This window comes from Nannobrachium achirus (assembly GCF_963921795.1).
Source record: "Nannobrachium achirus genome assembly, chromosome: 12".
In the NCBI taxonomy this organism is placed as follows: domain Eukaryota; kingdom Metazoa; phylum Chordata; class Actinopteri; order Myctophiformes; family Myctophidae; genus Nannobrachium; species Nannobrachium achirus.
In genome coordinates, this window is record NC_137832.1 from 43166041 (window position 1) to 43191524 (window position 25484).

Genomic DNA, 25484 nt, shown 5'->3' on the forward strand with positions numbered 1-25484 from the left:
CTTGAAGCAACACAGGAGTACTACAGAGCAGGGGTCTTCTACAGGGGGTCTGGGACCCCTAGGGGGTCCTCAGAGTTACTGCAGGGGGTCCTCCAAATCTTTGAGTGATAGAAACCTTTTTTTTCTGCTTTTTTATATTAACCACTTGAACCCTAGCGTCCATATTCGGAGAACTTTAGCCAAAAATAGCAGATCTACAAGCTCACAACGCCTCGCGCTGCAGGCATTGTAAGCTCGTAGATTGGCTATTTTCAGCAAAGTGCTTTGGTGTAGAGGGGAAAAAGAGCAGACTAGGTACAGAATGAAAGGTCAAGTTTATGCCAGCCAAAGGGGGCCCCTTAAAAACAGGGGTACAGAGGTACTGCCGTGCAATCTTCTATTTATTTATAAACATGTTTTAAAAAAGCAATGCACCAAATGATAACAACACGCTCGGATCGCTCAGTGCAAGCCAGCAAAACGTGCATGAAGAACGTTTTTTGGTCGGCCAACCTACTTTGATGCTGCTGAAGGCTGTTTTCCACCGTTCATTTGCATGGAGCGAGACGGGGTAAACCGCGAGAAAAAACAGCGCCCGAAAGTACATTACGTCCTCGTTGCACGCACAGCGATCTAATCACATGTAATCCACTCATTCGGAAGCCTTGATTTCGTCTTTCGTCTGATCGAAAAAGATGAGGAGACGCGCTGGACAACTGGCTGCATACACAATAGAATGGCACGTAATGGCCGCCTGTGGATCCCAGTTTCTCCGTTGCAGATGACGTCATCACGTCTCTGACGCTTTACCCCTTGAGATGCTTTCTTAAAGAGACAGAGCACGAGGGGCGACTGTTTTTTTTTTTTAAATTATAATTAATTTCATTTTTACGATAAAAGTACGGGAAAGTACGAGCGGCTGATTGCGTGGTCCGGACAAGTACGGGCAAGTACGGCCGGCTTAGAAAGTGTTAAGTATTGACAGTTTAAATATTTGAAAACACAAATTGACATGAATCCAAAATACACTGATGATTGTGCTGTCAAACGATGAAACTATATGGAATCTATGAAAAAGTAGATTCCAACTAAGGGGTCCTTGGCCTGAAAACATTGAAGACCCCTGCTACAGAGTATAAATCAGGCTCAAGGCTGCACGACAGCCCGTCCCCCCCAAAAAAGTGCCCTTGCCTTTGTGCACAAGATGAAGGCAGTTGCATGACTTAGCTTACGTCGGTGCTGGCCATTAGGCTGCGGTTTAATGCAAACAGAGCACACTCTGTTGTGCTTCTATACTGTTGTCATGGTCACTATTGCTCTCTTGGCCGAAGGCAGAGGAAAGGAGAGACTTCTCCGTCACCTGTGTTTATGTGACAGAGAAGTGTTATGCGTGCGCACGGGTGTGTGTCTGATTGATTTTCTGTTCCTGCACCTTGGTGAGAGCTGTACAATATGCATCTGTTTAATCTGCATATGCACCCAAGTGTGTGTGTGTGTGTGTGTGTGTGTGTGTGTGTGTGTGTGTGTGTGTGTGTGTAGGCCTATCACAATTATTACATAGTTTCAAACATTTTCAAAAATACTGGAAATAGCAGATCTACAAGCTGATAATACGTCGCAATGCGACGCATTGTGAGCTTGTAGATTGGCTATTTCCACTATAATGTTCTTTTTTAAGTATAAAGTTGTCAAATGTGTCAGTGCTTTCTTTGTATATTGAGGTTATGTGTCATATCTGCCATGTGCAACTTCAAAGCCTACAAGCCAAACAGAAAGGTAATTGTCAACTACAAAAACACAATTAAGTCGTTAATCGCAAATATTTGAGTAACAATTAATGTTCATACCTAGTGTAGATGCCATCCAGGATGCCCAGCTGAGCCTCAGTAGCCGGGACGTAGGAGCCCATCTGGGCCATGACACAGATCATGGCCACCTGCCGAATGTAGGAGCTCTTGCCCCCCATGTTGGGACCAGTTACTATCATAGTCCTCCTACCTTCACCCTGCACATGACAGGACAGTACAGGAGATGAGAGGGGAGGAGAGATTCACATGCATCAGCTGAGGAGGTGGGTGGACAGAGCAATTGGCTCCAGTTGTGCTCTAGTTGCAGGATTAACCTAAGCCCACTCCACCAGTGAGTGAGGAAGTGTGTATGAGGAGCGTGCGTGTCTGTGGTCCCAACTTTGTTTTGGAATTTTCCCTGAATGAGTAAGCGAGTGAACATCTGTGTGGTCACTTTTGTTTGTGTACACATGCTCAACTCAAACGTATAAAACTACACATACCCACATACATATAGTAGGCCTGCTTCCTTTTTTCCTTCTACACCAATATTTTCACAGAAAACAGATCAACAGATATGCTAGTTTTGCCAAATTGACCCCCTAACATTCAAGTGGTTAACTAAACTTTATTGTCAAATCACAGTTTAATTGGTTAATTGTTGTGTTGTAAAATAAAACTCTAATAGAGGACGAAATAAACTGGGTTTCCACACATTTTTACTTTAACTTTTCAGTAGTACTTCACCCCATTTCAGGGCACATAGCAATATGGTGCAATAATGAGGCTCTTATTCCAGTGTGCTATCAATGCCCCAAGACAGACTCCAGTGACATAAATGACAGATCTACAAGCTAACAAAGTATCGCGGTGCAACACGTTATTGCTTGTAGATCTATTCTTTTTGTCACATGATGCCCTGTATACATTAGGCAGCTTGAGCATCGCAGCACTGCATTTTACCATGTTACATATTTCACATGTTTGATGTACAAGACATGTTTTGGGACATGTTTGTTTTGTAATTAATAAAGTCAATAGAAAGACCAATGTACTGTATTGTATCCAAACATTTTCCAAAACCTTTTTCAGGCCTGGAAAACGCTTTTCCAATTTCAATATATTTCCAGGAATTGGTGCCATGCATGAGTACCTGTAGTTCAGTGTGGTTGGGAACATATTGATGATGTTCTCCCATGAGCTGGTCTATGACAGGATGTCTGCCGTCGCGGATTACAATCTGAGGACGGTTCTCACACACCTCAGGCCTAAAGGCAAAGATCACACACTGTCAGGTGCACTGCACACACACAAGCAAAACACACTCACACATGCACACATGTCCAGAGACAGTTTAATGGCTAAGACTTGGAGCATCTAGAGAGTAAAATAAGTTAATTTATCCATTTGTGACTCAAGAGTTTACAAATGTAACCAGATAGACCCTTACACGTCCATTTGGTTACATTTGTACACTCTCAATAGTTGAATGAACACTGAGGATTTTACTACGTAGAGCCAAAACTCCTGCTGTCTGACTATCGGAATCTGAACCCTTTTTGTTAAGTCAAGCACTCAAGAGACAAGGCATTGTGCTGTATATCCATTTTATATCAATGTCCGGCAAAAGATATAGCAATATGGGAGATGAACAGAGACATGAAATACAGGAAAAGAAGGGGAATGCAGTTGAGAAGTGGTACAGTAGGTAGAGGGACGGATGCTTCAGAGCTGTGAGGATTGGGTACAGAGATGGAGTGTTGTCAACAGGGAGGGGGTGGAAGGCCTGTTGCTGTTCTGCCATGCCCAGTACACACACCCCCACACAGTCTGTCTGAGACGATGGGACACGACACAGGACACCCACACGCCACACACAAACACACATGGTTGCACAAACACAAAAACGCTCATATAGAACATCGAAGTCTGACCCGCATTGTCAAAAAACATGTTTTTTGACAGTGTGCGGGTCCTTTTCAATATATGCATTATTGCCCTATGCACCTTTGAGGTACCGGTACGCATCAGCCTTGTATTTAAATGTTTTCATTTCCCCCCATTCTGAATTCCCATCCTTTTTTTCATATCGTGAAGAACAGTGTTCCAAAAACAAACAAATGATCTCTGCGTGTTGACTCGTATGGATATAAAGAATCAACTAACGGCGATGAAAACGATAATGTTACTGCCGCTGAGTTTGTAAAGTTTTCGCCAGAAACAGACCAAATCTGTAAATGACTGACGATCATAAAAGATAAAGAACCACTTCCCTGACAATATCACAGAGACAGTTTGTTTATATTTGGACCACCACCATTCTTATGAAACTATTTTAAGATGACCCAATGTTATTCTCCATAGCAAAATTACATCTGATAAACAGGGAATAAACGAGTGACGTCAGGACTTCGCTACTACACACACACACACACACACACACACACACACACACACACACACACACACACACACACACACACACACACACACACACACACACACACACACACACACACACACACACACACACACACACACACACGCCTGAATAAATAGTTATGGTCATCATATGAGGACATCACCTGCAATAGTCACCCTGTTTGGCCACTTCAGCCAATGAGAAGAGACAGTCCATGGTTGCTAAGTGACTAATAGCGCGTTTCATGGTGTGATAGTGCTCCCCAAACTGACTGGAGAAAGAGAGAGGGGGAGAGAGAGGGGGAGAGAAAGAGAGAGACAGGGTAAATGAAGCTATCTTTTGTTCTGCTCAGCCGACACTGAGACAGTAGCACACAACTACAAATAGGCAAAGAAACAAGTTTGTGGCTACTACCCTTAATAATAACCAACGATCAGTGGATTCTGTGTGTGACTTTGTGACTGAGTACAGTATGTGTGATGCAGATCATTGATTGATTGAGTTCAATACTCTAGAAAGTTGGTCCACTCTTTCTGGCAGTCCAACAGCAGCTGCTCTCGGAGCTGCAGCAGCTTCCTGTAGCGTTCCACCAGGAAGGGAGAGTGATACCGACCCACTGTCTTGGTACTGGAGAGGAGAAGAGAAGAGGACAGGAAGGGTTAACTATATTCAACAAGGCCTGGAAATTCATCATTTTAGGGGCAAGGCCACTTGGCCTTTGGTGTTGTCCATTGTTTGAGGGCATAAAGGCCAAATGCCAGGGCAGGCAGGACATAAAATAAAACAAGATTTTGGTCCATTGAAAGAGTTAATTGAATTTAAGGGGTTAAGGATGATTTTAAATGTAATATGTAGACACTGCAGTGAAAAAAATAAAATAAAAAGAAATTTATATTTACAATCTGATCCATGCTCAGCCCTGCACCAATCATAGTTACTGGATTGGTTTAAAATTGGGAACAAAAGACACTGGTGTCTACATATTGACAATACAGAGACAGAGGAGAAAGTGGTACAGTCAGCTGGGGCATTAAGGCCCTTGTGGCCTCAGGTCATGCCATTGGTTTGAGGGGCACAAGGACAAAATGAGGGGCAACTACGGCAGTGGCCTTCATGGCCTCTATGAAATTCCTGCCCTGCATTCAACTCTACACTGTGATCAATGTGTCGCTTCACAACGGGCAAGCTGAAAAACATGGCATGTTTTCAGCTTGTGTTTAATAAAACTGCAAGTTTATCTGTGCTCTGTGTTTGTGTGTATCACAGAGATCTGCATCTGCGCACATCAGAGAAAGCAAGACGTTAAATTGATTGGCGACAGGTGTTGAGTAGGGCTGAAAGAAGTGCAGGGTTGGGAACGGGTCAGGCTTGAACAGCACTGGTCAAGACCAGGCTAAGGCCAGAGAGTTGGGCCCTATGCAGGGCTCATTTAAATATATGCTAGGAACTTTCCTACACTGTAGTAGCTTTGTATGTACAGTAACACATGCTTGTTTTCTTAGCACTCTATTCCCACCACCACTTCTTAGCCTGTTGCTGGTTGACTTTGCACTCTCTCTCAAGTATGCAGGGCGTAAGGACCTGGATTTGATTGTCAACCTGGCGTGGGTGTGTGTGTGTGTGTGTGTGTGTGTGTGTGTGTGTGTGTGTGTGTGTGTGTGTGTGTGTGTGTGTGTTTTATTTCTGCCTGTGTTATGAGTGCGTGTGTGGACCCCAAATGAGAAGCTCACCTGCTGACTTTGACCCAGTCAGATGGCACAACAGAAGACATGGAGTTCTTCACCTCGATCAGAAACTACACACAGCGGGGAGGAGGATAGGAAAGATGTGTTGATGAAGGAGGATAACACACAGTCAGAGGATGTGTTGAACCCCACAGAACTACCAAACATCACAGCTGCACAGCAACATAAATGTTATTCTCACACACACACCTCCTGCCCAGAGACAGTGGTGTAGTCCAGTGTGGGGGCCCGGAGAGTGATTCTGGCGTCTTTGCGGTGATCTTGGATCTCACTGAGGACCGCTCCAATCTGCTCCCTCCTCTCCTGCAGCACCGGGAAGCCGCTGAGGTCTGCGAACAGCTCCTTCTTATCACCAGACCTGCACCAAGCACCGGATGGGACGATACGCGATGTTATCGTTTATCTTGATAAAAAGCTCACAACGCATCACGTTGTGACACGTTGTGAGCTTATAGATCTGCTATTTTTTGTGTTCCAGGCCAAGGATAATGGATTTTGATTATCGTGATAATATCGTAAACCGTGATTTTTTTTGTCAAAATAATCGTGATATGAAATGTTCATATCGTCCCACAAAACTCTCGATAGTAATGATTACGCTAGAATTTAGAGCTTTAACGTTTTTAATTAAAAAAATTACTTTTAGCACAATGACAAACCTTACGTTTCATTTCACACTGACCCTCTCCTTCCACACACACACACACACACACACACACACACACACACACACACACACACACACACACACACACACACACACACACACACACACACACACACACACACACACACACACACACACAAATAACTCACTTGGCGGCCTTTTCGTTGAGCACCTTGAGGAAGTTGTGGGCAGGAGCCAGCAACTCGGGGGCGTCCAATAGGAGGGCTCGGAGCAGAGAGGAGCTAAGCTGTGATTGGACGGCTGGCAGCAGGGCGTGTAGCTCCACGCCCAGTCGGGAAAGACTACTGCTGACCAGGTAGAACTCCTGGGTTGAGCACTGAACACACGCACGCGCGCGCGCACACACACACACACACACACACACACACACACACACACACACACACACACACACACACACACACACACACACACACACACACACACACACACACACACACACACACACACACACACACACACACACACACACACACACACACAATATATATATATGATTAAGTACCTACAGTACTAGAGTAGATGGCTGTTTTATAAAGCATTATCATACATTTTACAAAGTGTACATACAGGCACCTGCAACTCATCATGGCAAGAGTATTAGTTATTTATAAACCAGCGTAACAAATACCCTCTTTATCCTCCAGTGTAATGCAAATATCTGTGTGTGTGTGTGTGTGTGTGTGTGTGTGTGTGTGTGTGTGTGTGTGTGTGTGTGTGTGTGTGTGTGTGTGTGTGTGCGTGCGTGCGTGCGTGCGTGCGTGCGTGCGTGCGTGCGTGCGTGCGTGCGTGCGTGTGTGTGTGTGCGCGCGCATGTGCATGTGCATGTTGTCGTCCTGGTATTGGGGAATACTGTAAGCCAGTGAGATTAGATCAGTGAATCTCATCTGTGCAGGATATGACAGCCAGGCTTAGAGAAGAGAACCATCCATTACAGCTCACACTCAGAGAGAGACACAGACTCTTAACACCAGCCTAGGGACAGGACAACAAAGACATTAAACACTGGACAACACCCAGTCCCTGAACATCTACAAAACAGCTGCTGTTCTACAGAGTACTGTACCTCTGAAAGAAAAAAAAAACACAATCACATGTTATTGTTTACCAAGCATATAAAATTCATTCATTATTTCCTTCATGAATGCTCAATTAAATGCTGCCATTATTGTATATTCTATTGTGTGCAGGGTACAGCCCTTTAATAAAGGCTTGGCTATCGACATTTAAAATGTGTTGGTTTTGATACATGGCAGCTATTACCTGTCCAGATGATCTATGTAATGGCTCTGAATATCTATGTGTATGTAATTTATTGTCAAAAGTATCATCATTGGTCAATTAAGATAATATCATTTTATAGTTTTTTATTGACTGCACTAAAAGGGTCATAGGGAGGCAATATTGAAGACTATATTGCGTTCATATTGGCTTTCGCAACATTACCACACATGATTCGATCACAAAGGGTTAATGGGTGTTACACTTTTAATAGTCGAAGCCATCACGTGGTGCACTTTTTATAGCCCCCCGTGTCACCCTGTGTGTCGCTCTTTCAGGGATGTGCTGGGCCCCTGATTCAGCCCGGGAAAGAGTTGGAGAGGCCCTCTTTTTTTTTTTTTTTTTTTCTCGTTGTCGGGTGGAAACCTTGTATGTCCAAAACCGTTTGTTTTGTATTTATCATTTTTTAAATAATTTAAACTAGTGAAAACAGCCGATCTACAAGCACACAACGCCTCGCACCGCGAGGCGTTGTGTGCTTGTAGATCTGCTGTTTTCACTACTTTTGTGCGACAGCCTTGTATGATGAAGCAGGGCCTTGCGAAAAAATGTACAAATTTGAAACTTGGAGATACGAGGTTTCTGCCCGACAGCGACGATTTACTTTGTTGGCCGTCCAGCCCCCAAAATGGAACAAAGGCGGACATTTTATTTGATTTTTTTTCCTAATGGCCGGCCTGGACCGGCCGGGAATGAACCGGCCGTTCGGGAGTTGTCCCGCTTTTCCCAATGGCCAGCACGTCCCTGCGCTCTTTTTTTATGGCTCTGAGTGCACAAGGACCTGAGAGCATAACCCGTTCCCTCCGTTTCATTATGGAAATGGAGACATAGAAGTGACACACCATTACACACAACACAACCTCATTTCTCTACAGAGAGGAAAATGACAATTAATGCTTCTCTGTGCACGTGTGGCTGTGCGTGCATGCATGCATGTTTTGAAACTTTCTCTTGGGTTTACATGGAGCCTTATCTTCCAATTCTAATCTGTTTAAAACCGCAAAAGAATGAAAATGCTCCACAGAAACACCTCAATCAGAATAAACAGGTTGGGTTTAAACCTTTTCACAAACCGATCGAAAGTGAAATTGTTCCATGTACGTAAATTACTTCAGCTAATTACTATGTGCTGCATTCTTTCTGCGCATGTTCTCAGTTTCCTTTCATTCCCAACTGTACAATCCAATAAAGGCAGAAAAGCCCAAATTGTGGGGAAAAAAAAGAAAAGCTGCATGATTAGAGCAACACAATAACTGTACAGATGGTACATATCCATCTTCGGGGAAGATATTCACATTTCACACAAAAAGAAATCCAACTAATCCATGTCACACTGGCGTATGTAAACACCTGAACGGATTAGATCACCCAAAACCTTCAATCGGAATGATTTAATTCAGACTGGAATAAACCTGTCCATGTACAATTTGTCCTAAAAGATTTAGAGGTGTGTATACAAAGAAGCAGATAGCAGGGTTCTTTGCTCAACAACGTTGTATTGCATAGACAGACAGTTTGTTGAACTGTTTTCTGTCATCAATTTGGCATGTTTTTAACCAGTTGTACTGCCTGTACTATTAAAAATCGTCAATAAAGTATTCAATCAATCAATCAACGTGGCTATCACACGCGCGCGCGCGCGCACACACGCACACGCACACACACACATACACACACACACACAGAGTGTGTGATGACTGCCAGCTGACATTTGAAAGATTGGTCCTGGAGGAGATGAGATAGTGTTAGCCAGAGGTTAGTGCTCCTGACTATTAATCAACAAAACATGAAAGGAAGCGAGAAAGGGAGAGTGAGAGGCAGGTGGAGGTTATACTTCTTTGTGGTATTGTATGCATCAAGCTCTCAGGCTAGCAGCAGGCTCTACGCATGTCAGTGGTGGTCAGTCTGTGTCTGTTCAACAAGTAGGTCGGGAGTGGCTTATTGTCGGTATCAGCCGTAACACGCTGGGGTCTGCCCCCGTTACAATGCGCTAGACCCCTGGGAGATTGATTGCTAAGGTGGAGCGCCACACCTACCATCAGCTCCCAGTACTTGCTGCACGACTTGCCGCACCCAAGCCATGCTACTCCAGAGTCCAGACCTGCCAACCTTGGGAATTATTTTTGAGTACTCATGTACAAACCGAGCGGCGATAGCTGACTACATGCTGACATGAAACCAAAACAAACTCCATAGTTTCCATCCGGTTAAATTCTTCTTCTGACGAAAAAACGAGCAGAGCTTCTGTTCTAGTGCTCCCCAGCGCCATGCGCCCCATTCACACACCATTCAAGTGGTGGCTGGGAGGAACTACACGGCAGGGAGCAAAAATGTTTCGCTTCAATAGTGTGCTGCAGAATGTGTTGTTATACCACGGCGAGCCCATCCCCCGAAGTTGCGTAGCAATTAGGGGAAATAGCGTACCTGCGTATTGACACTTAAAATGTGTGCTGTGTACGCAAAATGCGTACAGGTTGGCATTTCTGCTACTCATAAACCGAGTTGGCGGTGCCCGGGATCGAACCCATGACCTTGTGGTCCAAAGGCGAGAGCTCTGCTGACCGAGATACCCGGACACTCAACACTTTATTCCCAAAAATTATATCTTGAAAACTACTGGCTAAACCTTCATGCTCCACAGAGGATGAAACCTACTGTGTTGATTTTGGTGATGCCATATAGCACCACCCTTAGGCCAGAATTCTTCTTTTTGTGGTATAAACTAAAGATGATGGTACCTTTTTGTGGTATATGCTACAGATGCCTCTTTCCAGGTCAGGGAGATGGGACAGCAGGGATTTGACGGAGGTTAACGTGACAGAGTCTGACTCCAGGATCTCACGAACTGCATCCTGCCTGTCTGAGATGCACCTGGGGATGGAACATAGAGAGAAATGTAGCAGTATGCAACTTTGCAACCCTGTGTTTACGTACATAACAGAACAATGAATACGTATTTCTACAAATCATTTCCCTCTATACCACTGAAGTAGTGTGGTGGTGTTTACCTGCAGAAACACATCGCCTTCTCGTTGTATTTTGGTGTTTTCACTGTTTGTTTTAGTGGCCCAAAAGCGTCCCCATCTATGCACGCACGCAGGCACTTATGCACACGTAGGTACATATGCACACATGATTAGGCGTGATGATGTAATGTAATGTGATGGGTAAAAAACGATGTCTAAAAAACATAAGCTGGCAACCTATACTTAAGCGAAATATTTTTCAAACCCATCTAAAAAATTGCAATCACGCCTAATCATGAATTCATGTTGTATTGTGCATGCTGTGTGCCTGTGTGTGTGTGTGTGCATACGTGCATGCGTACATGCATGCTTGCATCTGTCTTGGAACTAATGTGTTTGGATGTAATCTGGATTTATTGATGTTGAAAAGCTGTAGACGGGTTATCTCTATAATCTGAGAGCTAGGCACAAATATAATCCTGGATCGGTGGTTGGGAGAGAAACTCCAGGAAATATTTCTGTCTAGAGTTTTGGAATCAATTGTGTACTTTCAACTGCAATATGGGATGATAACAACATTGACCAAAAACAATGGCAACATAAAGTGCACCTTGTTGTATTAACTAGTTGTGGAATTCAGGATCAATCTGTGAGCTTGTAGATATGCTAGTTCTGAAAAACCTGTGTATTTTCAAAGCAAACCATTTTAACTAAAATCTTTGATTGTGGGGGTCCCTGGAACAAAATATTTAGAGATGGGGGTCCATGGCCAAATACATATAATGTTGGGGGTCCTTGTTATTCAGAAAATGTATGATTTAGAAGATGTAGAATCAGGTCCTCAAGTTGAAGTTTTATATTTTCCTAGTAGTCTATGCTATAGTTACATAACAACAGGTGTCGCTGACCGTCGCTCCATCTCTTCAATAAACAGAACATTTTTACATTTTCAGGTGAGTTACCAATTTCATCCTATCAGGAGATAGAATCCATTTATCAGTTTACATGGTATAATGTTCCAGTTCCAATTGTGTCTACTAATCTCTTTGTTTCCTCACTTCCAATTGCACTTCCTCATCCTGTTTATCCTACATGAGTTCTCTTCTGAGTGGATCAAATTGGTATCCTGACCTGAAAAGTATTTTCCGTTTGCTAGAGAGCTGAAGAGATTCCTGTAACTGAACACTACATGGCAATGATTACTATCAGAATGTAGAGCTACGTATTTAACACAAAAATATGACATACACCAACTTTAACCAGTTAAAGGCCCTTTCCCACGGCACGATAACGATAAAACACGATAACGATAAAACATATCGTTTTCAATAGAAGTGATGGTAGCGTCCGCACCACATCGATAAAGCGGTCATAATTGATGTGAACGCCGACATATCGTTATCGGGCGCAGTGGGAAAGGGCCTTAAACCCTATATAGTCACCATTGTCCCCACCCCACCCCACCCCACACACCCACACACACAGAATAGGGATGCTAGGGTTTATGCCCCTAAGACCTTCCCAAACACTATTTAAAAATTCTTGATGACAAGATGAGAGGAAAATCTTCAGCAAAGATGATCAGATGGCTCCAGTACTCACTGTGGACGTGTGAGAGGCTGGCTCACCCACTTTCTCATCAGTCTCCTCCCAAACGGAGTGCGTGTGTGATCCAATACCCACAGCAGACTGCCCTTCACACCCCCGTCTGTCTAAAAGAAACACAAGATCTCATTTATACTTGAGGCTTATTTATATTTTCCAGTGGGAAATCTGCTGTCTGCTTTAATTAACCACTTAAACCCACCTCACTGACCGGCGTCCCCCAGGGGTATTTACTTGGTCCCCTCCATTTTCCCCCTCTACAGCAAATCTCTTTGACGAAAATAGACGATCTGCAATTTAGCTTGAACTAGAAGCTTGCCGCCCTTCAACGTCTAGTCGGGGACCGGCCTACTCGAGAACGATGTAAATAGGGAATGAATGCCCCACCCTTTAATGCAAACCCCATTATACCTGTTGTTTATCTATATGGGCATAGTTTATGCCCATATATGAAGATATCTGTATTTGTCTCACTGCGTCCATTTTATGCCCATATATTGAGATCTCAGAAGTGATGTCACAATGAGTCAGCGTTTGTGCCGGTTTCCGGACCAGCCTGAGGAAACCAGCTCTGCATACGGAGATTCCGAACCATTCGCGCCGGTTCCGGAAAACTGCGTATCGGGTCAGGTCGAGGCCGGGCACTGCACTCCCCGTTGCGGCGGGGAACTCATGTGCCGAATTTGAAGCCGATGGGAAGAACGGTTCGAGATACGCGGGGAAACATACTCAGAAATTTCTCACATTTATTGTAAGATGTTGGCCTGTTATGACATGCCCAGAATAGGGACGCTAGGGTTCATGTGGTTAAACATCCGGTTAATAAAAGCTCTATGGGGAGCTACCACGGGTCCCAGACAAAGTCAGAGAGAGAAGGATGAGGCTGGCAGCAGTGGCAGGGCACACTGTCAGGCAACCAGCACTAGAGGCAAGAAAACCACCTGACCTAAGTAGACGCACTGCGGCACGACAGCATAGCTAACAGCACTGTAGACCTCAAGACCCTGATGTAAGATAGGAGAGTGTGGAGGGCAGCGATCCAGGAATCCCGAGTTGGTGTTGGTTTGACCGCTGGTTCCCAAACACTGGGTCAGGACCCATTTTTGGTCGCAGACACATTTTTATGGGTCCCTTCATTTTTGTTTTCTACATTTTGTTATTGATAATTATTATTTCAAAACATTTTCAAAATACATTACCAAAAAAATGATAAATAAAAGAAAAATCTAAGAAATGTCATAAATTAGAAAATACTAGTCCTGTGCCCGGGGTGTGAACGTGTGCACAATATCTAAGGGATTGAATGTAGGAGTCTCAGTCAGAAGTAATGTTGGAGTGCCCGTTGGGCAGATCTTTATGCCCATAAATGGTGTTCCATGTCCAGGCCAGTCTGTGATGTCAGTACTATGACGTCAAGAGTATGACGTCAGAGTAGCATGCAGACAGACAGTTAACATGGCGGCTGTGTAGTATCAGTGATGTCACCATGCAGAAAGTCAGACGGACGGACAGACATTCGCTAAATTAATAGTTAGATGTTTAAAGAGCGTTGTGAGATTGTAGATCTAATTTCTCTTTTGGGTCACGGGCTAAAAAGTTTGGGAACCACTGGGCTAGGCCACACTCACATCGCATCGAATAAAAGCAAGCTTCAAATTGAGTGGGCTTGAACTTATGATCAAAGAGATACAGTATACGTGTAACAGCCTGCCATACTTTTTGCTACTGTCATCCAAGTGAGTTTGAATAGCCATTGATCATCTGTGTGCGATCAAAGTCGAGGAATTCAGTTCAAAAGTTAACTCTCATAGAGTCGGTTGAGTGACAATGATAGTGAAGTCATGCATCTCATCCAAGCCATGATCAAACGAGCAAAGTCCCTCCTCTCTCTCAGTCTGGTTCCCAAAACTGTTTTGCAGCAGAATAGATGAAGATAACATTTTGAGAGTGTTTTAAGACAGAGGGAGTTCACACCAACATTATTTATGTAATGCTTTCAACATACAGAATGGGTGTTACAGGGAAGTATGAACTACTGTATGGCATTTTGCTGTTACGTCATACTAAGTGGGCAGTTCACTCCAAGAGCATAATCCAACTCACCCTCAAGAGTTCTTTCTACCTTCTGGAATGTGCAATCGTCATAGACAGCGCCATGGCTGACATCATGGCCGTACAAGGGTCAACGGCCATACAAGGAGATATGAGTCATAAGCCATGTCATGAAGTTATAAAGAGCATCAACTTCAGGCTCGTCTCATCTCCTGGCAAAGCCATCTGAAGAGTCCTATGGAATCCTCTCAGCGAACCTTGTACAGGTTGAGCAACCAGCCTGTGAGCTATCGAATTCCATTCAAGAGCATATCAATAATATTAGTTGTATTATTATTATTTCAAGCAATGGATTGTGATCAGGGCAAATGGAAGAAAACCTCCAACATGGTTGAGGTGCCATACATCATGGACAGTTACTTCACCAGCAGACACAGAGACATGATCATCCATGCCATTGACACCATCCAGGGGAAGACTTGCATCAACTTTGTTTCCCGACACAACCAGCCCGACTACGTGAACATCATCAACGCAGACGGGTGCCAGTCCCATGTGGGGAGAATAGGAGGTCAACAGAACCTGTCTCTTGGAGTTCACACCTGTTTCTACCCCGGCGTCATTCAGCACGAGCTGCTTCATGCGCTGGGCTTCGAGCACGAGCATTCTCGGATCGACCGCGACGATTATGTCAGGATCAACTGGGATAACATTGCGACTAAACACATACACAACTTCAAGAAGCTTGACACCACCAACAACCTGAACACAGCGTACGACTACTCCTCTATCATGCATTATGGCAGGGACGTTTTTTCCAGGAATGGAAAAGACACCATCACTCCCATCAAAAACCTTTCTGCAGTGATCGGCCAGTGGGAAGGATTGAGCGACACTGATGTTCTGCGGATCAACAGGCTTTATGGATGTACAGTTACAGCACGGCAACATTTGACACAGGTTTTTTTTCTCTCACTCACGGCACTTTGTCTGCTGGCTTCACTCATGTACATGTAGGTCATGCAATGCAGTTTCAAATGCAGCCATCGGGTGGCGCTTCGGCGTCAATTCAAAGTAGCTATTTGCATTTAAAAAAAAAAAAGCCAAAAGCAAGTCTAAAAACAATAAAAATGATTCTAGAAAAGTAGTCACTGCATTCACCTGTAAAAATGCATTCCATCAAACTTTCAAACACTATTTTTCTCCCAGTGTGGAGGAAGAATGCTTAGAATTTTTACTGTGATCTCTCACTCTTCAAATATGTAATCCTTGGTTTCTGTTGATTGTAAACTATGGCGATGCAAAACAGTTGCCCTTCAAACCCCACCTTCATTCGCCACCATACAACGGAGGTAGCGTTCCTTATGATCACGGCACCAGAGCCTGCTATTGCTCGCACAGCAGCAGCCCATCAAGCCTAATTTATGCTCTGTCCCGCGATGGTGTCGCACACAGAGAACAGCAGAGAATAGCAGACCTCCAAGGCAACTATATACTATTTTTGGTCTTATTTGGTCACCACTGCAGAACCACAATTCAGGGTCGAAACACCCGACGATCGATGGATACCGCCTGAAGACCTCAACTACAGGCCAAGGCTACATTTACCAAATGTGAATGAAGGAGAAGCATCTTTAGATGTCATTGTAATCATAGAACTCTGGGCAAACAGTGATTTCCAGGAAAGCAACTGGATGGCAACCGTGGAAGCTGTAGCAGCTGGTGAGAAGAAGGAATAACCGCACAGTACTGGAGATCTCTAAGCTGGGGAGCCTCTTGCTGGTTATGGAGCAGGAGAGAGGAGTTTAGCCTTGGCCAGGAGGAGGAGATGCGCAGTGATTTGGCCACCACTGCAGTGCAGACCCACCATCGGAAGGGTGTTGCGGTTCAGGGTCGAAACACCTGACAGCCTGAGGACAACAAATCCTGGCCAAGGCTACATTCACCAGACGTGAATGAAGGAGAAGCATCTCTAGATGTAATTGCAATCACTACATTATGCGTGTGTATACGCCAAACAAATCAATCCATGTTTGCACATATAGTAACTGACTTCATGTGAAAACATGTAGTTTTTTGTCTATTTTGGGCTAACAGCTCTGGTTAGCCTCTAGTCCCACTTAAATATTGGTTCCACCCCTTATCTTTCACGATTGGTCACTTGCCAAAGCACCACGCATAGTTCAAATATATGCCTCTGGTGCATGTTTAGTGTTTACATTGGAAAACAATAAAAACCCACGCTGTGCACAGCCATATAGCTGAGCTGGTTGTCACTGGCCGATGACTGTTAGACAACCCGATGGGAGTGGATGGTGTTCTGGCTCAAGCAAATTTGTAATCAACAATGCATCTATTGAAGACATTTTGCCAATATTGCCAAGAGTTACATCATGGGAAGGGAACAGTGTAATGAACAGTGTAATTTTGCTTCAACATTGGTGCACATGTCCCTATCAACTTAAATTCAATTCAAAGGAGCTTTGAAAACATATGTTTACATTGCCAAAGCAAGTGACAAAATATAATAAAAACTGTTGAAAATGGGGAACATACTGTATATACAGTTGGAGGGGCTACAGCATTTTGTAAACAGAGATATGTCACATTGTGTTGTTACATATATACAAAGGGTATAAAGCTTTTGAAACAAATAGCATTTCTTTTTTCTCAATACGATTTAAATAGTATACAAAAAAAGACTCAGATAATGCATTTAAAGGTACTAGCAGCTGTTTGTTTATATGCTACCATCACTACCCAAACCTTCCTGATGTGTGCATACTGTAGTACCTGGTTGGTGAGGATCTCCAGGTTCCTCAGAGAGGTGGCGCTGAGGACCATGCCCTGAGACTCACTGGAGAAATGGCGGAAGGAGCTGCAAGGAAAGCAGCAAATTCACTTTGTTGTAAGTGCTTTTGAAATGCTGCGATAGGTTAGATCAGAGGTTCTCAAACTTGGGGTCGGGACCCCAAGTTTGAGAACCTCTGATACAAAATTATTTTGTAGGGTCCCCAGATGATTAGCTTAATGTCATTTGTGTTCTTCTCACTCAATGGTAAACAAACCAACACGCAGTATAAGTGTTTGTTTCTGCGCATAAGGGTATCTGCACATTTTAAGGTGACAATTTAAGGACTTTCAAGACCGTTTTAATACCAAACTGTCAAATATTAAGTAAGAAAGAGGCAAACATTGTGAAAATAGCCGATCTACATGCTCACAACAACGCCTCGTGTTGCGAGGCATGGTGACATGGAACAATATTTATCTGTGGAACCGAGTCACAATAAATGTAATACCTACAATTCCAAGTGCTTGTCAGGGTGGGGGTCCCCAGTTCAAATATGTTTATGTTGGGGGTCACGGCCTAAAAAGGTTTGAGAACCCCTGAGTTAGATAATAATGCTTGCCGTGTGAGTGTCTGTGTGTGTGTGTACCTGTCACTGAGTAGAACTCGCTCCAAGCTAAATTCTCGGAGGTACTGGATGAGAGGTCCCAGGCAACAGATCACTGGCATCTCCAGTGACGCTACACTGGACAGGGAACGAGAGCCTAGGGGGGAATAGAGGAACACATGTACACACAAACAGACACACACAGGCAGCCAGAGTGAGTCACACGCCCTTAAACCCCGAACTGCTGGCTTTATTGACCATCTGCCCCCAGTGTTCAAAACAAAGAAATATGTCTGTCCAGTGTCCACCCACACAAACACCAGAGTCCAGAAGGAAATGCGTTTCCAATTAAAGGACACGCACGTTGCACCATCCCACACCTCTGTGGGTGACGGCTGTGTCTGCTGCACAACCATGGTGTCACACCCACACAGACACACACACATGCAGTACCAATATCCTGGGCGCACGCGTGCGCGCGCACGCACACATGCAGTACCTGTATCAAGGCACGCGCATGCACACTAATGCAGTACCTGTGTCCTGCACGCCTGCATGCGCGCGCGCGCACACACACACACACACACACACACACACACACACACACACACACACACACACACACACACACACACACACACACACACACACACACACACACACACACACACACACACACACACACACACACACACACACACACACACACACACACACACACACACACACGGGAACACGGCATATACTCACACTCACACACAACCCAAAATGATACACACATTCACATGCAGTACCTGTGTCCTGGGTGTGGCAGTAGAACTCAGTAACAGTGTTCATGGCAGAAACAAACTCAAATTGTGTGCTGTCCCTCCTCTCTATGCGCACACGGTCATCAGCCTGGACACTGGGGGAGGGGGGGTTAAGTGGAAGATACAAAGGAGAGATATAATTGCATTGAGCTAGGGATGTTACTATATCACAATAACAATTATAAAAAATATTTTCATAATCATTATATTAAATAGTATTTGATTAATCTACGTGAATAATGTATTAAAAGAAAATGGTTGTCAAACAGACAAATACAGTACAAAATTATGGAAACCTGAACCCAAAGAGCCCCAGCAGTAATTAAGACATTTTACATTATTCAAAAAAGACTTTATAGACAGTGCATATTGGCCATTTTTACATTTTATGATTGTCGTTGCACGTATTCCTACGGACTGGGGTGGCACCTGTCAGCAGGGAGCGTTGGGCAGGAGGAGTAGAACGAGGGGGCTCCTCACTGGCAGGTGAGCCAGTAGGATACAACAGCAGTGACAACACAGAAATGTTTGTGGGGAGGAATCACCCTTTGTCAAGTCCCGCCTGTTGTCCCGCCCCTCTTCACACCCATTGGTTGCTGTGTCTTGGTGGGACATTCGGTGGGACACTCCATCCACTACCATTGTAATTCAGTTGCTTCGTATTGTTATTCTGTGTGTTCAATTCTCATTTCAAAATTGGTTTCAGTGAAATGGAGCTGCTCAGTGACAGTATAGTGACACAGCATGTTTTAAATGTTTTTATTTCTCCAAAAATTATGTTTTAGCAAATTCAACATAAAAAGGCGGAACCAGGGCGGGACAAGGCAGATAGAGCCTGCTGGTTGGTCAGTCAGGGACCAACCAGAAGGCTAACAAAGGGTGCATAATGACTAAATTGGGGAGAAAAGGTGGGTAAAAAAGTATTGGCTAACCTACACAGTTGGCATGCCTGCCTTGCTGAGGTAACAAAAACAAGTGCTCCTCTCCACCCACCATCCTTGGAACCCTGCCTCCTCCTATTGATACATCGCTCTCATATACGCCACTAATTGGATGCGTTCATTTATGTCGTTCAAAAATGTAATATAAACATATAAACAAAATCACCCAATCAATAAGTGAATATAAATACGATCTAGTAAGTAAATATAAGTAGATAGATGGATTTGTTTGTAACATGCCCTAGCATGACTTTGTTCTAAAGTGCAGTTTAAAAGTCTTGATATATTACTAAATAACAAAGAAAATGTGTTTCAGTCATAGTTTTGTATAAGTTCAAACTTATTTCATAAATAGATACACCACCCTGTGTCATAAAAATAATAATGGATTGCATTTTTATATCGCTTGAAGCAAGTTGCGAACTCAAATCGATTTACAATGGTCCATTCATTCATACAATGGGAAGTAAAGCGGAGAACATTCGACGCCAGCGTCCTCACACCAATGGTGGCAAGCTTGCGCTGACCATTGGAGGCAATGTGGGGTTCAGGAAGTGAACAGGAGGAGTCGGGATTCGAACCGGCGACCCACGGATCATTGGCCACACAAGTTGCATGCACAAACATGAACACACACCAACGGCAGCCTGTTGCCCCATTCAGTCGTTCAGCACTGATGAATTCAAGGACACTCTGGCTTTGTCCGCTCTGTTGTTGCCAGGACAACCAAGGCAAACACGTGCCTCTGGATGGCACGTTAAAGCATTCTTTCTTCTGTTTCCCTGACACGCGCACGCACGCGCGCGCACACACACACACACACACACACACACACACACACACACACACACACACACACACACACACACACACACACACACACACACACACACACACACACACACACACACACACACACACACACACACACACACACAGGTGGAAGTGGTTTTTCATTCATCCACTCTAGCCATTTGCACGACTGGAAAGGAACAGGTCATAAAAGTGATCAATACAGCGCATATTTGAGGCAATCGAACGTTCTACACGTCAATACAGCAGCATTCTGGCATTTGAGAAGCATGCAATGCAGCAGCATCGCAGCAAGGCAAGGACAAGGCAAAGCACAGCCCGATGTTTAAGTCTGACCTGCTTTGGGTTGGACTCCGGTTCCCAAATATGTTCTCTTTTTCTGACAAAACGACTGTTATTATAGCTATGCTAAGCAAACCATTAATTCAGAAATTAACTCATGAACTTAAAACAGGACGTGGCTCATGCTAGGTTGCCCCTGAAAAATAATGCAATACCAGTTATAACATGTAATGAAATATATATATATATATATATTTTTTTAAGATGTTTTGGGGCTTTTATGTCTTCATTGGAGAGGACAGCAGACTGACAGGAAATGGGGGGAGAGATGGGGAGTGACATGCGGCAAAGGTTGTCCGGATCAGGAATCGAACCAGCGACGCCGCCAGGCATCCATGCCTATGTGGCAATGCCTAAGTGGTATGCGCCCGGACCAGTAGGCCAGCGGGCACCCCCAAAGAAATGCTTTTTATAAGTAGAAGCAGTTGGTTTATGGTTCTACAGCAGCTTAGCTTACACATCGAGAGGATATATAAAAAAGAGCAAGTCTTCACAGTGGCCGGAGCACTGTCTGTCACTGATAAGCTACTTAGTAATCATGCCTTTGTAGCATGCTATAGCTTGCTATTTGCGATGGCAAAATTGACGAGGTAGGTTGTGTCACAAAAATCTCTACGGAGACAGTTGTTTGGGGGTATTAAACCTGCCACACTAACTAAAACAAGGAAAATAGACCACCACGTCACTTCACAGAATCCCAGAAGCAATTACCTTACTTACTTACTTTGGTCTAGGCTTAAATTTTCAAGCACAAGTTTAAGGGGAGAACCAGCCATTTTCAATATTGAACTGTCATTAATATAGCTTTGAGTTGTTATGTTGAAATAAGAAAGAAGTCCCCCCCCCCCCCCCATTCTGTGTTGCCTAAAACTGGAGGATTGTTTTTGAGTGCCGAACGCTCACCCCAAAACATGATTTACACGACTGTGGCGGCTCGTGTTGGACAGCCAAGGTATGGATGTGTTAGTAATGACATCTAGTAACACATTGTTGAGGACTTGAGGATACTGTTACAGTAATCAATCAAGCCGGGATGTAATGAATGCAGCTGGAAATGTCAGAGAGGGCCGGAGGTGGGCAATATTCCTGAGGTGAAAAAAGGTTTGGTGATCTGGTTTGTATAGGGGAGGAATGAAAGTGTGAATATGTACATATATAAAATACATTAGGGATGGGACGATATGAACATTTAATGTCACGATTATTGCGATAAATTAAATCTCTGCGATACGATTATTGTGAGTGTTTTTTTATCACGATAAACGATAATAACAATTATCGTCCCATCCCTACAATACACACTACAGTGTGTAGTGTCCTTTTGCCAACATGCCCAAAAGTCAGGGTGACAGTGGTTTAAAGGCACGGTCAGAGGTGGGAGCTCAGAGGTCAGTGCTTGAAGGAGATTAATGTGCTTTATTAATATCTAACATTTGAGTTTCAAATATGAAACTGTGGTGGCTAGGCTACCATCTAAATCAATAAGATATATATATATATATATATATATATATATATATATATATATATATATATATATATATATATATATATATATATATATATATATATATATATACACACACACACACGTGTGTACACACACACACACACACACACACACACACACACACACACACACACACACACACACACACACACACACACACACACACACACACACACACACACACACACACACACACACACACAAGTCTAGAGCTCTGTCTGGGAGGTGCAGTTCAACAATTGTAGACCTTGACATTAAACTAATGGATATGTATGTGCGTGTACGCGTTCAAGTGTGTGTGTGTGTGTGTGTGTGTGTGTGTGTGTGTGTGTGTGTGTGTGTGTGTGTGTGTGTGTGTGTGTGTGTGTGTGTGTGTGTGTGTGTGTGTGTGTGTGTGTGTGCGAGACTGCGAGTAATGCTTTTCAGGAGTATGAGAATCAGCCATGTACATGAATTTTTATCTTGCAATATATTCAACAAAAAGTGTCTGTTATTGACCTTTTCGGATGTTCTGAATCCTTGCAGTGCTGCTGCAGTCCTGGCTCATGGTTCTGGCATTTCACCTACAATAGCTGCCACCATTCACCTAGGGACTCATTACCTGCCACTCCACATACACACGACACGTACTGTATAGTCCCTGTTGCCAAGGAGCCCGCCTCACAAACCTACCCTGGAGACAAGTAGATGCTGTCGTGATAATGTTTATTCGTCACCAATAGTCACTGCTCTCAACTTTCACCACGGTATAAAAGCAGGCGCAGTGACATTCTAAACCAGTGGTTTTCAGGCCGGACCCCCAAAATAATCGTATTTTATCTGCGGACCCCTCCCACCCTGATGAGCACTAAGAGTTGAGGCATTACATTTTGTATAACACGGTTCTATTGTGAAAATAGCAGATCTACATGCTCACAACGCCTTGCGTTGCGAGGCGTTGTGAGCATGTAGATCGGCTATTTTCACAATTTCTGCCTCTAATATTTGACAATTTGGCCAATGTTTCATTTCTCATTTTAGAGGTATTAGAAAGTCCTTAAATTGTCACTTTAAGAAATGTGCAGATACCCTCTATACACTTAAAATTTATGTTGGTTTGTTTACTGTTGAGTGAGAAAACAATGTTGTACATTAAGTTAATCATCTGGGGAACCCCCAAAATCATTTGGGAACCCCCCTGGGGGTCCCGACCCACAGGTTAAGAACCACTGTTCTAAACAATCGCCAGGAAGAGTAAAGTAAAGTACCTGATGATGAGAGTGTTGTTTAGTTTCGCATTTCTTTCGTTCACTATCCCTTGCACCCACATGTGAACACATTACAAATCCTCTGTCTAAAGTCAACAGACAGCCCTGACCCGTGTCTGCATGAGACTGGCTGCAAATTAACAGGCGTCTTGTCTCAGCTGAGCACAATGCTAGAGAGCAGCGCTGTTCAAACAGGATAATTGGGCTGGCCTTTACAGGCCCATCTCCACCATAACGACTAAACACTGACAGCGGAAAAGAGGAGAGGAAACTGGGAATGAGAGAGATACATTTAATGTAAACCCATCCAGTTCTACGGGGGGTGGAGAAATTAAACAGAAGGTGAGTGACGCAAAATGCAACAAAGAAAGACAGGGACAACAAAAGAAGATAGAGAATAGCTGACGTCTCTCCCTTCATCTATTCATCTATCCAACTCCTTCTAATTAAGTGCATTACACTCCTGCCCTCCCCTTATTTCATTTTCAGACAGTAATGCAATCACAAACTCCAGTTTAACCATAAAAATACAAATATAAAATTAAGATCTTTAAAGGCAGATTCTAAAAACGCCTTCTAAATCCTGAAGTTTTATTCTAAAAAATGTAAAACCAAAAGATGATGTTGCTACAGGAAATACTGTAATTTAATAGGAACAACTACACACAGAGAGAATACTGTCTCTTTTTGCACATTTTGTTAAAATATTGGATAAAAACCACCAAGTCCTAGCTTGCACCCAGACCAATGAGGGCCACAACATGATATCTGTCAGTTTGTATAGATTGTATTTTTTTGAGTGGTTACAGCCAAAACAGCAGTCTGGGGAAATCAAAATGTAACCCTCAGACTGGGATTTAGCAACACTTCGCTGGTGAAGACATTAAGGTTCCCTGATGGGAGTTATGGCAGTAAATGAGTGAAAACTGCCCCCTAGTGTTGACAAGTCATTCATGGAGAGGAAAAGCACAACCAGGCATTCAACCAGTTTCATAATATCATGGATACTGAATGTCTCAGTAATGTCTGTAAACTTCCTTAATTAAACAATTAATCTATATTGTAAATGTCTATTTAGAGGGAAGCAGACTTTTTTGCATTGGGGGAAAAAACATGTTAACACAGTGATTGCATCTAAAAAAAAATATATATATATATATATATATATATATATATATATTATTCTGAAACTTCCATGCTCTCACTATTAATTGGGGTCAAGGTTAGCAAATAACATTTTTAAGAGGTCTATTACAACCACAGCCATCTTAGCCCTCAAGAAAATAGTTTTTAGACATTTAGACTTTCCACCTACAATGACATTCCCAAAATAGGGATAGATAATCAATAAGTTAATAAAATAATCTACTGGTAAGACGCCTAAGGGCGACCTTTCTCTAAAGGGCAAGGTCGCGCTATCTGTCTTGGCCATATATGGGAGAGCAGGAGATTTACTGTCAATCCAGGTAATGTAGAGTTGATGATGTTGTCAGTGTTAGTCAGTGTTGGCCATGACAACAGGGATCTCCATATATGGGCAGGTCAGCCATAGACATTGAGGTCAGCTATAGACATTGAGGCGTCTGTAGAACCAACCGTGTGCTGTGAGACTCCAGACATGCTTACTCGTAAAGTGAAAGTCCTATGACATCTATGTCGTCCGACATCAAACATACGATCCCTTTTATTCCCATATATGGAGATCCCTGTCTGTAGAACCAACGAGTGTGCTATGAGACCCCAGACATGCATTTGTACGTGTCAGTATATCAGTCCTTGTCCCCTTTTATGGGCATAAAAGGGATTATATTAGTGTGGTTTCCCTGTCAGGGCATCATCTGGGAATCAGTTGTAGAGGTCAGGTCCGTATATGGAGATCTAGGTGATGATCAGGTCATC

The 25484-nt window shown here is 43.5% G+C and overlaps 1 protein-coding gene across 1 annotated transcript in view; it reads right to left on the bottom strand.

Moving 5' to 3' along the window:
• The window catches only part of msh3 (mutS homolog 3 (E. coli)), a 65289-nt gene that overhangs the window by 31016 nt on the left and 8789 nt on the right, over positions 1-25484 (bottom strand). The window contains exons 9-20 of the mRNA XM_080739369.1: positions 18718-18827; positions 17966-18080; positions 17319-17403; positions 12471-12580; positions 10641-10773; positions 6750-6937; positions 6123-6291; positions 5919-5983; positions 4699-4815; positions 4352-4459; positions 2920-3034; positions 1827-1984 (exon numbers count right to left, since the gene is read on the bottom strand). Of these exons, the coding sequence (XP_080595495.1) occupies positions 1827-1984; positions 2920-3034; positions 4352-4459; positions 4699-4815; positions 5919-5983; positions 6123-6291; positions 6750-6937; positions 10641-10773; positions 12471-12580; positions 17319-17403; positions 17966-18080; positions 18718-18827 (1473 nt within the window). The remainder of the gene's footprint in view (positions 1-1826; positions 1985-2919; positions 3035-4351; positions 4460-4698; positions 4816-5918; positions 5984-6122; positions 6292-6749; positions 6938-10640; positions 10774-12470; positions 12581-17318; positions 17404-17965; positions 18081-18717; positions 18828-25484) is intronic.